Source organism: Jaculus jaculus, chromosome 4 (assembly GCF_020740685.1).
Source record: "Jaculus jaculus isolate mJacJac1 chromosome 4, mJacJac1.mat.Y.cur, whole genome shotgun sequence".
Taxonomy (NCBI): Eukaryota; Metazoa; Chordata; class Mammalia; order Rodentia; family Dipodidae; genus Jaculus; species Jaculus jaculus.
Genome location: NC_059105.1, coordinates 114,812,745 through 114,827,491, shown reverse-complemented (window position 1 = coordinate 114,827,491; position 14,747 = coordinate 114,812,745). Strand labels below are relative to the sequence as shown.

Here is a 14,747-nt window from a genome sequence, read left to right as displayed (position 1 = left end):
AACATGAAAACAAGCTCAATAAGGCTCGAATATTAGCTACTCGTTTGTTGTAATAAAACCGCATTACAGTATAATAAAAAGGTTAAGGTTATTTATTTTAATAACATGAGAAATTCCCAACAGTATCATTTGTCTAAAAAGCATTATCAAAATATATACACAGTGGTTATTTCTGAGTACTACAGGATAATTATTTGTTTCTTAGCTCCTCCATTTCCCAAATCTTCCTAAGTACATAGTTTCACAATGAAGTATCTAACTTTTTCAGTGATTTTGCTAGTAAAAGGCTAAAATGCATAGGTGGGTACCACTGAGACAAATATTAAGAACATCCTGGAGTGACCTCTTCAGACTCCCAAGCAAGGCTGTCCTGTAAGTGATCGCCAGACTCAAATGAATTCACCAATACTGAAGTCACTATGCTGCTGCTTTTGTCTATAATTTATGAAGACCCTGCAAAAAATATTCTGGAGCATGGGGTCAGGACAAGCTTTATGCTCCTTACAGTATACTCAGACTAAAATTCCCTTTACAACAAGCCTCCCTCTTCACACGCCAAGAAATACATATGTCCAGGTGATTACTATGAGTCACAGGACAGTACTCTTCCCAATTTTGAGCAAACATAAGGAGGACATTTCTTTGTCACCAAAAGTAAGACTACTACTAATCCCAGAATCACTTGCAGTTATTTTACAAAAATGAATAGAAAAATAGTCAAAAGTGATTAACAATGCCACATGCCTATAATCCCAACATTCCAGAGGCTAAGGTAGGAAAATGGTGAAACTAAGACCATCTCAAGCTAGGAACCAAGACCAAGGGGGGAGGAGGAAGAGATAGTCAAATAAGTTTTAATATATTATAGACTTAATAATTATAATTACTAGTAAAATGTTATAAAAGTATTGAGAATCTCATTTATGACATAAATATACTAAGCCTTAGTATTGTGCCAACATTGTAAGCAAGGTATATATTAAATTAAGTATATTTCTTGGGTTTTATATGTTATGTTACCAACTATGCAAGCATTACATTTTTAACAGAATAATTCATGAAATAAATATATTTACTTACATTTCGGGTCCATGCTAAGCGGTCTGTGTTATAACCCATCATGTTCATGAGACAAATCACAAATAAATTCCACTCTGAGTGATAACTGGGTCCCCCTGGAGCACTGTGGACATTGTACCACTTGACAAGCATCTGAACAGCTATTTCTTTGGGCAGGATAAATTTAACTGCTTGCAGACATGTTTGTACTATTAAAAGTAAAGATTAATTTTAGTATACTTTCCATGCATGCATTCCTTTCCCCATTTCAAATGGGAAAATTCTTAAATTACTACTATGTAAAGGCCAGTCACTATGAAAAGAGAACTAACATTACTGAGCCAGTGGGATGCACACTACTCACCAATCATCAATCATCTGAAATTTAACCAAGTATTGAATTCAATGGATCTTGCAAAAGGTCTGAAATGTGCTGCTTGTTTTTGGACTAGCCTAGATCACCTGAGACAATCCTTATCTATATCCTCTACCCTAGTAACTAATAACTGCTCCCTTTTCACTCTCAAAAATGTCCTAGTTTGGGCTGGAGAGATGGCTTAGCGGTTAAGCGCTTGCCTGTGAAGCCTAAGGACCCCGGTTCGAGGCTCGATTCCCCAGGACCTACGTTAGCCAGATGGACAAGGGGGCGCCCGCATCTGGAGTTCACTTGCAGTGGCTGGAAGCCCTGGCGTGCCCATTCCCTCTCTCTCTCTCTCTCTCTCTCTCTCTCTCTCTCTCCCTCCTTCTCTCTGTTGCTCTCAAATAAGTTAATAAAAATAAACAAAAAAAATTTTTTTAATGTCCTAGTTTGGGCAAAAAAGGTTATACTATAAAAAATATAATTTCTACATCAATAAATTACATGAAATATTGCTTAGCGCTTTAGTAGACAGAGTATTCACTATGGGCACTCACCAACAGCATTGCTTTGATAGTACTACAAGATGATCTCAATGAGTAAACATTCCTGTTAACTCCACTTTCAACTGTCCATCATTCCTGGCAACACTTAATTTTTAAAATGTCTTCACTCACTGTACCATAAATGGATTAGGGTAAATACCATATATCTTATATGATTCTTCATGATGCAGTCATTAGAGTAAATATCAGTTATAGCTAAGAGGTTAGAGCTATTGGGAGTAAAAGACTCCAAACCAAAATGCTTTTGCATTCTCATATCCTCTCTTTATAGGATTTCCCCCTTCCCATAGTTAATGATTCCATCCTCAACAGTATATTCTTTTCCTCACTGATTTGCTATGTGAGCACATACACAGCAACAATTGGAAGCAAATGGAACTGTCAGAATTCAAATAAGTAGGTTATAACTGGATCCAGAGTAAGTGTAAACCAGATGTTACAGAGATGCCACTTACCACTACATAAACTATGTGGTTTCTATTTGTCTATAAAGGGTGAAGTTTCATTTGTTTTTATTTATACTATTTTCTCCCTTATTATTTTTTACATAGTTTGTTTAGGCCTATAACATTTTAAATACTTCATCTTTCAGGTAAATGCTAAATACCTTTTAGAAAAGTAAAGCCTCTCTATACAAATTACCACACACCCACATACACACAAAAAATTTCTTACAATAAGTCATTTTAGTTTATAATCTGCCAAGGCCTTGCTTTGGCAATATAATTCTGAAATTAATATATGTTATGTTCTTACATCATGCAGGCACTCTTACATTTCTCGGTAAACTCTTTCAAGTCTTTTTGCTTAAATTCTATGTTCAAAAACATTCTCCACTATTATCTTCCAAATGTACTTCAGTAGTAATATGAACACACTGCAATATATATTAAAATATTTCAAGTTATATTTGGCTACATTACTAATTTTATCTAAGCAAGGCAATTGTGGTAACTTCACAATTTAACCAATATTGAGAAATTTAAACTGAAAACAAAACAAGGTTAAACATGCCAGTAGTCATTTTAGTTGCCTAGGCTTCCTATTCCTCAGATTTTTAAAACAATCTACTAAGCCATGAATTCATGGGGAAGAAACTCTAGAAGCTTAGTCTCTTTTCCATGAATACGCACAAAGTGTGCTTCTCAGGGTGCCAGGTTGACACTTCAGATGAACCCAGCTACCTTTCTCTAGCTCCCTGTTTTTTCTAATCATTTCCTTCAACCATTTCAGGAAGCTATCTTGGCTCTTAGACACGCTTAACAGACACATTAGTTCTCTTGGCAAGAATCCTGCACTAACTGTGCTTGTTTACAACAATGGCAACAGCAAGCTCAGTAACACTTAGAATTTCAGTTTTGCCAAGGCAAGATTGATGGGACATTCCTTTCTACACAGTAGCAGTTTTCTTCATGTCTGCAATATCACTTTTTTCTTTGCAGATTCACATATATGTGGCCAGAAGAGCAACACCATGTTTTCTAAAAGCCTAGAGAACATGTTTTGAGTGTCTTTCCTCTTTTCCTTTGTCATTTTGGCAAATTACTGGAAGACAGCAGTCTGGCCAAAAGGATGAAAATTTCTTATGTTTTCTTGCAAGAAGCATGTTCCTAATCCATACCTTCACTGTGTGACATTCTCAGAGGCTGGGTATGGCAGTGGCACACATCTGTAGTCCCAGGTGCTCAGTAGACTAAGGCAGGGGGAGCTGTTTAAAGCCAACCCATGCTACAGAGTAAATTCAAGGCTAACTTAGTGAGACCTTACTTCAAAGTAAAAAGTAAAAAGGACTGAGGCTATAGTGCAGTGATAAAGCACTTGCCCAGCATATGTGAAACCTTGGTTCAATCCCCATTAATGGAAAAAAAAAAAAATCATGCAAACATGGTTAGCATAACCCCTCAACTGCACTCCAGCCTCAGAGCACACATGAAGGAAATATGGCACAGCTATGTGCAATTTCTGAAAAATAAAGAGCAAGATTCAGATTCAGTGCTTCAAAAACAGCAAAATAAATTTTTAAACTTTATTATTGATATAAATCAGCAATTACTTCAAATGTAGTAACTCAAAACTGAGAACATAGAAAAGTGAGGTCTGACTGTTAATCATACCTAATTCAGAGGTGGCAATTTCAGGAATAGTGATCCTAACCATGGAGCCATTACTCAGTTCCTAGTGAAAGGAATGAAAAAAAAAAATGAATAGAATATGCCTATCAAATCATAATTCAATAAAATAAGTAGTAACTGTCCAAACTAAATTTTAAAAACTTCCAAAAAATTTTTAGTAAAATATGTCTAATTTTTATACAGACATTAATAAACATCATCATCAAAAGAAAGTGACCTACAATGAAATGACAAAAGTCATGTCAATGTACAACTCAATGGATTAAACATGCTTGTTTTCAATAAATTTAACACAGAAACTTTAGAAAACTGAAACAGAATTAAAGCTAGCAAAGATGACAATGCAGTCTATCTTGCAATCCTAAGAAAGGTTTATTTTCATTTTTCACACAAAACTCTACATCCTGACAAATTTGATTTGTAGTATCAGCCAAATAATTCTTGGGCAGTAGCTGATCTTTTACCAGTATACTTACTAGAGTGACTCTGTTATGAACAGGATCTCTGACAGAATGAATATAGGTTCCAATCTGTTGGAAAGTACAATCCTCATTGTAGAGAGAATCATGAAGTTTTGAAGAATCCCTCAGTTCTGGAACTGGGGACAATAACACAACCTGTAAAAAGTCACAATATAGCAAAGGTGAAATACTTTCTGAGAAATTAAAGAACCTGTTTTTTCTTTTTTTTTTTTTTCATTATTTTTATTTATTTATTTGAGAGAGAAAGAGGAAGAGAGAGAGAGACATACAGAGAGAGAATGGGCACGCTAGGGCCTCTAGTCACTGCAAACCAACTCCAGATGCATGTGCCACCCTGTGCATTTGGCTTATGTGGGTCTTAGGGCATCGAACCTGGGTCCTTTGGCTTTGCAGGCAAGTGCCTTAACTGCTAAGCCATCTCTCCAGCCCAGAACCTGTTTTTTCAAATATGGTCTAATGATCTGAATCCGTCTGCTCCAGCTAGGATGGAGACTCCTGCAGGAGATGCAGGTCTTCACAGAGAACAATTGCAAAGGTGAATGTGACGACACTGCAAAGCTGTAGAAGTGATAAGGATGCAAGTGACCAAGGTCTAGGCAAGAAGAGAGCCTGGAGGCAGGAGGCACAACACTCCTATGCTGTTTCCTGCTCTGGGCATTTGTACCTAACTGGTGAAAAGAGTGGCATATGGACGGGCTGAAAATGCAAGCAACACAACAGCTAAGAGGCAGAAGACAGCAGCACTTCGGAATCTTACAGAGACAGGCCTGATATGAGGCAGCAAGACAGACATCACTGCAGGACAGAAAGGAGGGCAATGGAGATAGCTCAGTGGTCAAAGTACCTGCCTCACAAACCCAAGGACCTGAGTTCAATCCTTAGTACCCATGCAGAAAAATGCCAGACATGGCAACTGAAGGTGGTATTCCTAAAACTAAAGCCCGAGTACATGCATGTCCACACACATGCAAAAATTAAAAACTAAATAAGTAAAGCATTTAAAAATTGAAATTCTTAGAAAAAAAAAAAAAGCCAGGCATGGTAGCACACATCTTTAATCCCAGAACTCGGGAGGCAGATGTAGGAGGATCGCCATGAGCTTGAGGTCACCCTGAGACTACATAGTGAATTCCAGGTCAGCCTAAGCTACAGCAAGATTCTACCTTGAAAAAACAAACAACCACCATAAAAAAAAAAAAAAAAAAAAAATCCAGGGTTGGAGAGATGGCTTGCTTGCAAACTATCCACATAAAGCCAGATGCGCAAAGTGGCGTATGCATTTGGAGTTCATGTTTGCACTGGCAGGAGGCTCTGGCATGCCACACACTCCCTCCTCTCCACCCCCTCATTCAAATAAATAAATATTACAAAGGAAAAAAAATTCTCCCAAATCACCCAAAACCCTCTGATGCTCTTCCAACTTCCCTTTTGAAGATTCGGAAATGTACTGACTTGAAGAAGGAAAGCTCCTTGACACACAATTAAAAGTAAAATTAAAGGGGCTGGAGAGATGACTTAGCAGTTAAGGCATTTGCCAACAAAGCCAAAGGACCCAGTTTCGATTCCCCAGGACCCACATAAGCCAGATGCACAAGGTGGCGCATGCATCTGGAGTGTGTTTGCAGTGGCTGGAGGCCCTGGCGCGCGTGCACTCTCTCTCTCTCTCTCTCTCTCCTTTCTCTCTCGCTCTCTCAAATAAATAATAAAAAGTAAAATTAAGGCCTGGAGATCATCCTACCCTTCCCTTTGAACTACCCTAAATACCTGCACTTAAATGTGTTTCAAATATAGACAAGTTTTCTTTAGGCTTCCTAACCTAATGAACACAAGCATCAACCCAGATTGCTCACAGAACTCTGAGCCTCATTCCACAGTACTGCTCTCCAGCCCAAGAGCACAAAAGGAAGTAGCTGACAAACTGTCTCCACCTATTATGTTGCTCCTCTCCTTTCCATGCGTATATCTCAAGTTAGACCCTCTTTGCATCTCTTATGTTAATACTTAAAAGTCTAAATGGCCTCCCTATTTTCAAGCCTAGCACTTTCCCCCATTCAAGGCCCAACTCTACTTAGCTACAAGATCAGATGAGATCAGACACATTCAAGATGGCCATAGACCTAACCCTTTCTAAAACAGATCATGACACTCAAAGCTCCTTTCTGGCAACTGTATTCAGAAAACCACCTTTTCATCCATCTTCCTTTAAAAGCACATGACTAAGAGTATAAACCCCAGTTTTATCACTTAAATAGCCATCTGACTTTGGTTAAGGAACCTCTATGTACCTCTGTATACTCATTTATACAGTGAGGACCACAGAAGTATCTTCCCAATCAGTAAAGCTGTTGTTAGGTATTAAATATGCTAACACTGGTAACTTGGAAAGTACCTAGCATTAGAAAATGCTCAAAACTTATTATCTGCTCTCTGCTCTGCCTCACCCTACAGTTATTCTACAGATTTTAATATTTTTTAAATGCTTTTATTTATTTGAGAGAGAAAGTATGGACATATCAGGACCTCCTGCCATTGCAAAAGAACTCTAGATGCATGTGCCACTTTGTGCACCTGGCTTTACATGGTATTGACATATTGAACCTGGGCTGTAAGGCTTTGCAAGCAAGGTTTAACCACTGAGCCAGCTCTCCAGCCTTGTTCCATAGATTTTTCAGTCTGTAACTTGGATGCTAAGAGACAAATACAAGCTTTAGAGTTTTTGTTCTGGTGAATTATGGCGATGTATACTTGTAATCCCAGCACTTAGGAGGTGAAGGCAGGGTGATCAGGAGTTCAAGGTCATCCTTACCTACCTATCAAGTCTGAGGCAAGACTAGACTTACATGAGACACTGTCTCAAATAAAAAAACATGGAGAATGGAATTTCAATAGGGAAAGTGGGGGTGGGGGGAGGGAGGGTATTACCATGGGATATTTTTTATAATCATGGAAAATATTAATAAAAATTGTGAAAAGAAAAAATAAATAAATCAAAAAAAAAAAACAAGCAAGCAATAAAATAAAATTCTCTCATATTCTCCTGCCTTTATATCCTTACTTAGCAGAATCTGACATGCCTCTAGAGGCTCCAGTTTTGCCACATCATTCCATTAAGATGTATACTACCTTCAGCAAATGGACTGTGACACTTTTTGTTCCTCATGAGTTTTAAGTTTATCCTAAATTATACTTTCTTTTGTTAGAATATTTGTTAATATTTTTATTTATTTGAGAGAGAGAAAAAAAAAATGGATGTACTAGAGCCTCCCACCACTGCAAAGAACTCCAGACACATGCACCACCTGTGCACCTGTCTTACATGGGTCCTGGGGAATAAAACCTAGATCCTTTGGCTTTGCAAAGAAGCACCTTAACTAATAAGCCATCTCTCCAGCCCTAAACTATACTTTCTTATGTTGACATACATCTTCTACACTCAAGTAAACCACAAGATCTCTCATCTCTATATCTTCAAAGAGTACCAAACAGATCAGAAGTCAACATATGGCAACTATAACTTGCATTTGAAAACAATTATTTCTATTCAAGTGTTACCTAAAATTAAACATGGGAGGAATATTTGAATCAAGTGCTTTCAAACAGTATTAATTTTTGATACTCTATGTCTTACCTCATCCATTGATCCAAGTAGTTTATTAAGAGGCTTAGGAGTACTAATGCCATCAAGTGGTGTACTGGGCCGAGGCATTGTACTAGACATGGTCAGAGAAGGAACTGGCAGTCCTGGAATAAAAACCTTTCCCACCTTTGAGCAATAAAAAGATAATAGAAAAACAAAATATGAGATTTAATGCATGTATCATATCCTTAAGTAACAGACACACAAGTATTTTCTTTGGAGATTTCAAAGTTTATGCTAACTAAATACAAGTAAAATACAAACAAAATACATATTCTTAAAATCTTTCAAATTCCCCCATCTAACTACTGCAAATACTTCAATGTAATTTCTCTTGTCAAATTTCATTAACGATTATTTTACAGGAAAGCAAGGATGAGAATGTTAAAATAAGAGGTTTACAGAAAATCCACTAAGCAAGTCAGTCATGTTATGACATCCTCTATAAAAAAATTCAGGCCAGGGGGCTAGAGAGATGGCTTAGCAGTTAAGAGGTTGCTTGTGAAGCCTAAGGACTTCAGTTCAAGGCTCAATTCTACAGTACCCACATAAGCCAGATACACAAGGTGGCACATGCATCTGCAGTTCATTTGCTGTGGCTGGAGGCCCTGGTGCGCCCAGTTCCCTCTCTCTCTCTGCCTCTATCTCTCTCTGTCTGTCGCTCTAAAATAAATATATAAAAGGAAATATTCAAGCCAAGCATGGTGGCACACGCCTTTAATCCCAGCACTCAGGAGGAAGAGGTAGGAGGACCATGGTGAGTTCGAGGCCATCCTGAGACTACATAGTGAATTCCAGGTCAGGCTGGACTAGAGCAAGACACTACCTCGAAAAACAAAAACAAAATCTTTTATAAAAAATTCAAAAACAAGGAAGAGTAAACAAATTATTCTTTTGGGGCATGTATGCACATGTATGGAGTGTGTTGTGCATATGTAGTGGACACACGCGTGTATGCAGATGCACTTGCCCCATGCACATGTGTGTGGAGGCCAGAGGAGAAGATTAGGTGTCCTCTTCTATTACTCCTCCACATTGCTTGCTTGAGATGCAGTCTCTCATGGGGTGACCAGCAAGCGCCAGAGAGTCTCCTGCCTCCACTGTTTATAGGACTGGGGTTATGACTGTGCACGACCCCGGCTGGCTTCTTAGGTGTCTCGTAAGGATCCAACTAAGTCCCCCTCAGACTCTCATGCTTGAGCAGCAAGCACTCTTACTCAATGAGCCATCTCTCCACTCCCAATAAACACATTATTCTTTAATGATACATACACAATTTCAAAAGTAGTAAAATCAAGAGACTGATTTACTGTGAAAGTCGGGAGAGTGTCTATTGAAGGGATAAAGTTGCGATCAGAAGGCAACCTAACAACCATGCCAGTAGGCCACTGTGATTAAACACACTGTGACTCTAGCACTTAGGAGATGACGGCAGGAGGGTCCCAAGATCAAGGGCAGCCTGAACTTTAAGACAAAAACAAAAACAAAAAAGATTTTATGTTTGTTTTTGTTTTGTTGTTTTTGGTTTTTTTAGACATCACTTTAGCCCGGGACTGTCCTAAAACTCACTAGGTAGCTCCAGGCTGGCCATGAATTCACATTATTCCTATCTCAGCTTCTGGAGGCTGGGACCAAATGTATATGCCACCACACCCAGCTTATTTTTTTTTTCCTTTAAATAAAACATATATTGGCAATATTCCACTTTTTGACTAACTAGTTGTAACATGAATATTTCCTTCACTATTCTTCAAAGTGGGTTTATTATAAATTTCACAGATGTTAAAAAAGGAAGATGTGGGCTGGAAAAATGGCTTAACAATTAAGGTCTGTAAAGCCTAATAACACAAGTTTGATTCCCCACTACCCATATAAAGCCAGATGAACAAAGTATGGAGTTCGTTTACAGCAGCTACAGACCCACACACAGTAGCTATCTATCTCTGCTTGCAAATAAAAAAGTAAAAATATTTTTAAAAGGAAGATATAAACGATGTACATGACATTTAATAAAATAGAAGATTGTCAGAACACTGGCAATTACCAAACTTGCTCATGTATCAATTTAAAAAGTATTTTTAATAATGTACTCATTAAAGTTTACCCTTCAATGTCAAGTTCACAGCACCATTTCATTTAATGGTAGTGAGCCCTAGAAGTCCAAATTATGACCAGCTTACACAAGAAAGTTCATTTTCAACCTAACAAGAACCTTCTGGCAAACTCTGCAGGCAGGAGCATAGCAATTTTAAATAATAGAAGCACTCTTACCAAAAGTACGAAGTCCCAGTTTTGTTACTTACCCGAACTACTCCTGTGTACAAGACCAGGTTTCCATTGCCTTCCAGGACCAGCATGGTGTCTATCTTCTAAAAAATAAAACAAACTTTCTCTTCCATTCTGAGCTAATTAACATAATTTTCAGCTGACAAATCTGATCAAGCATAATAATTTTCAACTTCTCAAGAGATGTGCCTGCATTTACCTCCACTGGTGCTGCATCCTTGGCATGTATGTTAGTGACAGAGCCAAAGATGAGCTGCGTTTTGTCATTACTCTCTTGAAACTTTACACAGCTAAAAATTAAAAAAAAGAAATGTTACTGATAAAAAAAAATAAAAATAACCCATACAAGTCATACAAGCATGCTGAATGGAAAAATATAAATAAAAGCATAGATATATGTAACATCCTCAAATGGCAAAATTACAGAGCTGAAAAACAAGTTTGTGGTCACAGGCATTTAGTGGGAGGGGTACACTGAGACTATGAAATGACTACATAGGGGTAGGATAAATCTTCAAACGACACAGGCAGTTTGAATCTCAACTGTGAAAATTATTATACAAATCTCTATTTATGAGAAAACTGCTTGGAACCATAGAAAGACCCACACAATAAATACATGTAAAATTGATGAAATCTGAACTATGTGGATCATAATCAATTTATGATAACCAATTTCCTAATTTTGACAATGCACTGCATTTATGTAGATGTTATCACTGGGGAAAAAACATGCAAGGTACAAGGACTTCTCTAATTTTGATACTGTGTGTGATTTCTACATAACAATCTATAATTATTTATAAATAAAATGTAAATAAATAAGACATTTGAATAGACATTTCTCCTAAGAAGGAAAATGAGCGGCTAACAGCCACATGAGAAAATAATCAATCTCAAAAGGCTTTGGGGAAATACAGAAACCATTTCACATCCACTAGGATGGCTACAATCAAAGTTGCTCACAATATCCAACATTGTCCAGGATCAAGAGAAACGAATCTCAATACACTGGTGGTGAGAACACGAAATGGTCTGCCTATCTGAACTCAATTTCATAAAACATTAAACACAAAATTGCCATTGAACATAACAATTCCACTGCTAGACACCTAAGTATCTAAGAAAAGAAAAAGTACATATATCCATCCAAAGATTCTTGCTTAAAGGTTCACTATTATAATTCCCAGTAGTCAAAAAAAGTAAAGAGAAATGGGAAAAAAATTAAATCAATAAACAGGTGAATGGACTGTGTCATATCTGCCAACAGGGATAAAGTACTCATACATACATGTTCCAGCAATAGTAGTTCCTATAAACAGCATATTAAGGTAAAAAACTTGACTATAAAAACTATACATATATGCATGTGTGTGTGTGTGTGTGTATATACACACACATATATATATATCATATACACATATATATATATATATATGTATGTATATATATAATGTCCAGCCACAGAGTAGTTGCTTGAGAAGAGGAATAGGAACAAGATTTGATTGCAAATGAGCACATGTGGGTAGATATGCTTAAAACTGGATTGGGATGGTTGTATGCCTCTGTGAATTTATTGAAAATCACTGAGTTGTTACTTTAAACATATCAATTTTATAATGTAAGCTGTTTCTCAATCAAACTACATAATAGAAAGGACAGAACATGGAAACCATAGAAATATAAACACTTACCGTAACTGGAGCTGAGATTCTACTAAAAAGCACAAGAACTTTTGTCCACATAAGTCAGACGTAATAAAGACTTTTGAGGCTTGTGAATTTTTCTCTCTGCAATAAACAATTAAAATCAAAAAACAAAAAAACTTTATGCATTGATCCAAATATCTACCTCAGTAACTTTACAATCTTTGAAAACATTCTAAGAGAAATCTAAAAGCTTATTAGATCAAGCAATAACCATGGAAACACAAAAGTTCATGATGTATGTATCTGACCATCACTTCTTCCACGAGGCTGATCTCTCCATAGGCTCATATCAGCTTCCCTGCTCCTCAATCATTTCCTTCTCCTTTATTTTCAACATTTTCTCTACTTTGAGTAGAGTCCTACTAGCCTACTATCTCATTTTAAGTCTTGAAGTAAGAATATGAACTAAATGTGGGGTGATATAAATGGTCAGTTGGTTATATACAAATGGTACTATGGTTTGCAGAGAAACCATTCTTACCTTTTATGTATACACACCAACATATTCAGGGGAAAATTTCAGACACCACTTTTCTTTATAAAGTCCAAGAAAACCAAACTCTCCTAGACAAACTCCTAAAATAGTCTATTTGCATATTTTCACTGCCTCAAAAGCTGAAGTGACCTGGCCAAGGTCACTAGAGAGCCAGGTGCCAGCCTGGCACCTCCCTCTCAGCTCCACTGTCAGAGCCACAGCAGTTACCAGCACCTGACAACTGGCACCCTGTCTCTTTTCACTCCCCACAAGCCCTGTACCAATTCCAGACTTCCACGATTTCAGTTTTACCTCCTATACCACTGAGTTTTAGCTATCTGAAGGTCATAAACTGTTTAGCAACCCAATGATTGTTAAAAACAAAAAAATCCGGGCTGGAGAGATGGCTTAGCAGTAAAGTGCTTGCCTGTGAAGCCTAAGGACCCCGGTTCGAGGCTCGGTTCCCCAGGTCCCACGTTAGCCAGATGCACAAGGGGGCGCACGCATCTGGAGTTCGTTTGCAGAGGCTGGAGGCCCTGGCGCGCCCATTCTCTCTCTCTCCCTTTATCTGTCTTTCTCTCTGTGTCTGTCGCTCTCAAATAAATAAATTAAAAACAAAATTAAAATTAAAAAAAAAAAATCCCTGCTTAAGTTAGGCCTATATATGGACTACACAAACACAATTTCCTAGCAATTCTACTTACAGAACCCCTGCAAGCTGGTCCACAGCCCCCCAACCCCCAGGAGCTCCAGGAGCCCACTTCACAATCATCTTAAAGTCATAATCCAACTCTCTTGCTTCAATCACCACTTATGAAACTATATCCCATATTCACTGTTCTGTATTTTCCCTTGTGCTTACTACACATATGTAAAGTGCTGTCTTAATGCTCTCATTCAAAAATAGCCCTGGCCTGGGAAGATGGTTCTGCAGTTAAGGATGTTCACCAGCAAAACCACTGGCCAACACTGCTTTGACAGCTCCGTTCCCCAGGGACCGGGAGCTCACTCAGAACCGTCCGTGTCGGCTCCACCGGTGCTGTCTGCAGGGACACACACTCAGACGTCACAGTGACAGTGTGTGAAGGGAGGCCAGCCACACAGCCACAGCTACTAGTATTTTTGGTATAAAGCAGTTGCTAAAATTAATTCCAGTCTGAAATTTGATGAATTCTCAGTCATGGAATTAACAGGTTGTAAATGGAAAAATTAGCTTGATTAAAAATAAATGTTTTAGGCTAGAGAGATGGCTTAGCAGTAAAGTGCTTGCCTGTGAAGCCTAAGGACCCCGGTTCGAGGCTCGGTTCTCCAGGTCCCACGTTAGCCAGATGCACAAGGGGGCGCACGCGTCTGGAGTTCGTTTGCAGAGGCTGGAAGCCCTGGCGCGCCCATTCTCTCTCTCTCCCTCTATCTGTCTTTCTGTCTGTGTCTGTCGCTCTCAAATAAATAAATAAATATTTTTTTAAAAATTAAAAAATAAATGTTTTTCTGGGGGAAAAAAAAACCAGTGGCCAAGATTCAATTCCCAAGCCACCCATGTGGCCCAGACACAAACTGTAGTGCAAGTGTCTTGGGGTTTGTTAGCAATGACAAGAGGCTCTGGTGCACAAGTGTGTGGAAGGGGTGGGGGAGCCTGGAGAGATGGCTTAGGGTTTAGGCAAAGCCAAAAGATACAAGTTTGATTCCCTAGTACCTAAGTAAAGTCAGATGCACAAGGTGGTACATGCCTCTGGAGTTGTTTGCAGTGGCTGCAGGCCCTAGCACCTCCAGCCTCTTCCTTCTCAACCCTTCTTCCATTCATAAACTAGAATAGAATATTTATAACTCCCTCAATATGACATGCACTCACACTTCTGAACTAGTCTGATTATGGCTGCCTGCTGTGTCCTTCCCCCACTCATCTACCCAGCAAATACACATTCATCTTCCCAAAAGCCTACCCACAGAAGCACTAGGCTCCCCTGTGTCTCCTTTCAAAATAGGCTGTTACTTATTCTCCCGTTAACAAGTATACACACACTGGCATAGTGGCATGTGGCTGAA

The 14,747-nt window shown here is 38.4% G+C and overlaps 1 protein-coding gene across 2 annotated transcripts in view; it reads right to left on the bottom strand.

Annotated features, from left to right (window-relative positions):
* Anapc1 (anaphase promoting complex subunit 1) overlaps window positions 1–14,747 on the bottom strand; it is a 96,494-nt gene that overhangs the window by 62,434 nt on the left and 19,313 nt on the right. For both annotated transcript variants that reach the window (XM_045146906.1, XM_045146907.1), the window contains 7 exons: window positions 12,215–12,310; window positions 10,720–10,810; window positions 10,538–10,603; window positions 8,226–8,360; window positions 4,592–4,732; window positions 4,098–4,158; window positions 1,081–1,268 (listed from right to left, as the gene is read on the bottom strand). In XM_045146906.1, the coding sequence (XP_045002841.1) occupies window positions 1,081–1,268; window positions 4,098–4,158; window positions 4,592–4,732; window positions 8,226–8,360; window positions 10,538–10,603; window positions 10,720–10,810; window positions 12,215–12,310 (778 nt within the window). The remainder of the gene's footprint in view (window positions 1–1,080; window positions 1,269–4,097; window positions 4,159–4,591; window positions 4,733–8,225; window positions 8,361–10,537; window positions 10,604–10,719; window positions 10,811–12,214; window positions 12,311–14,747) is intronic.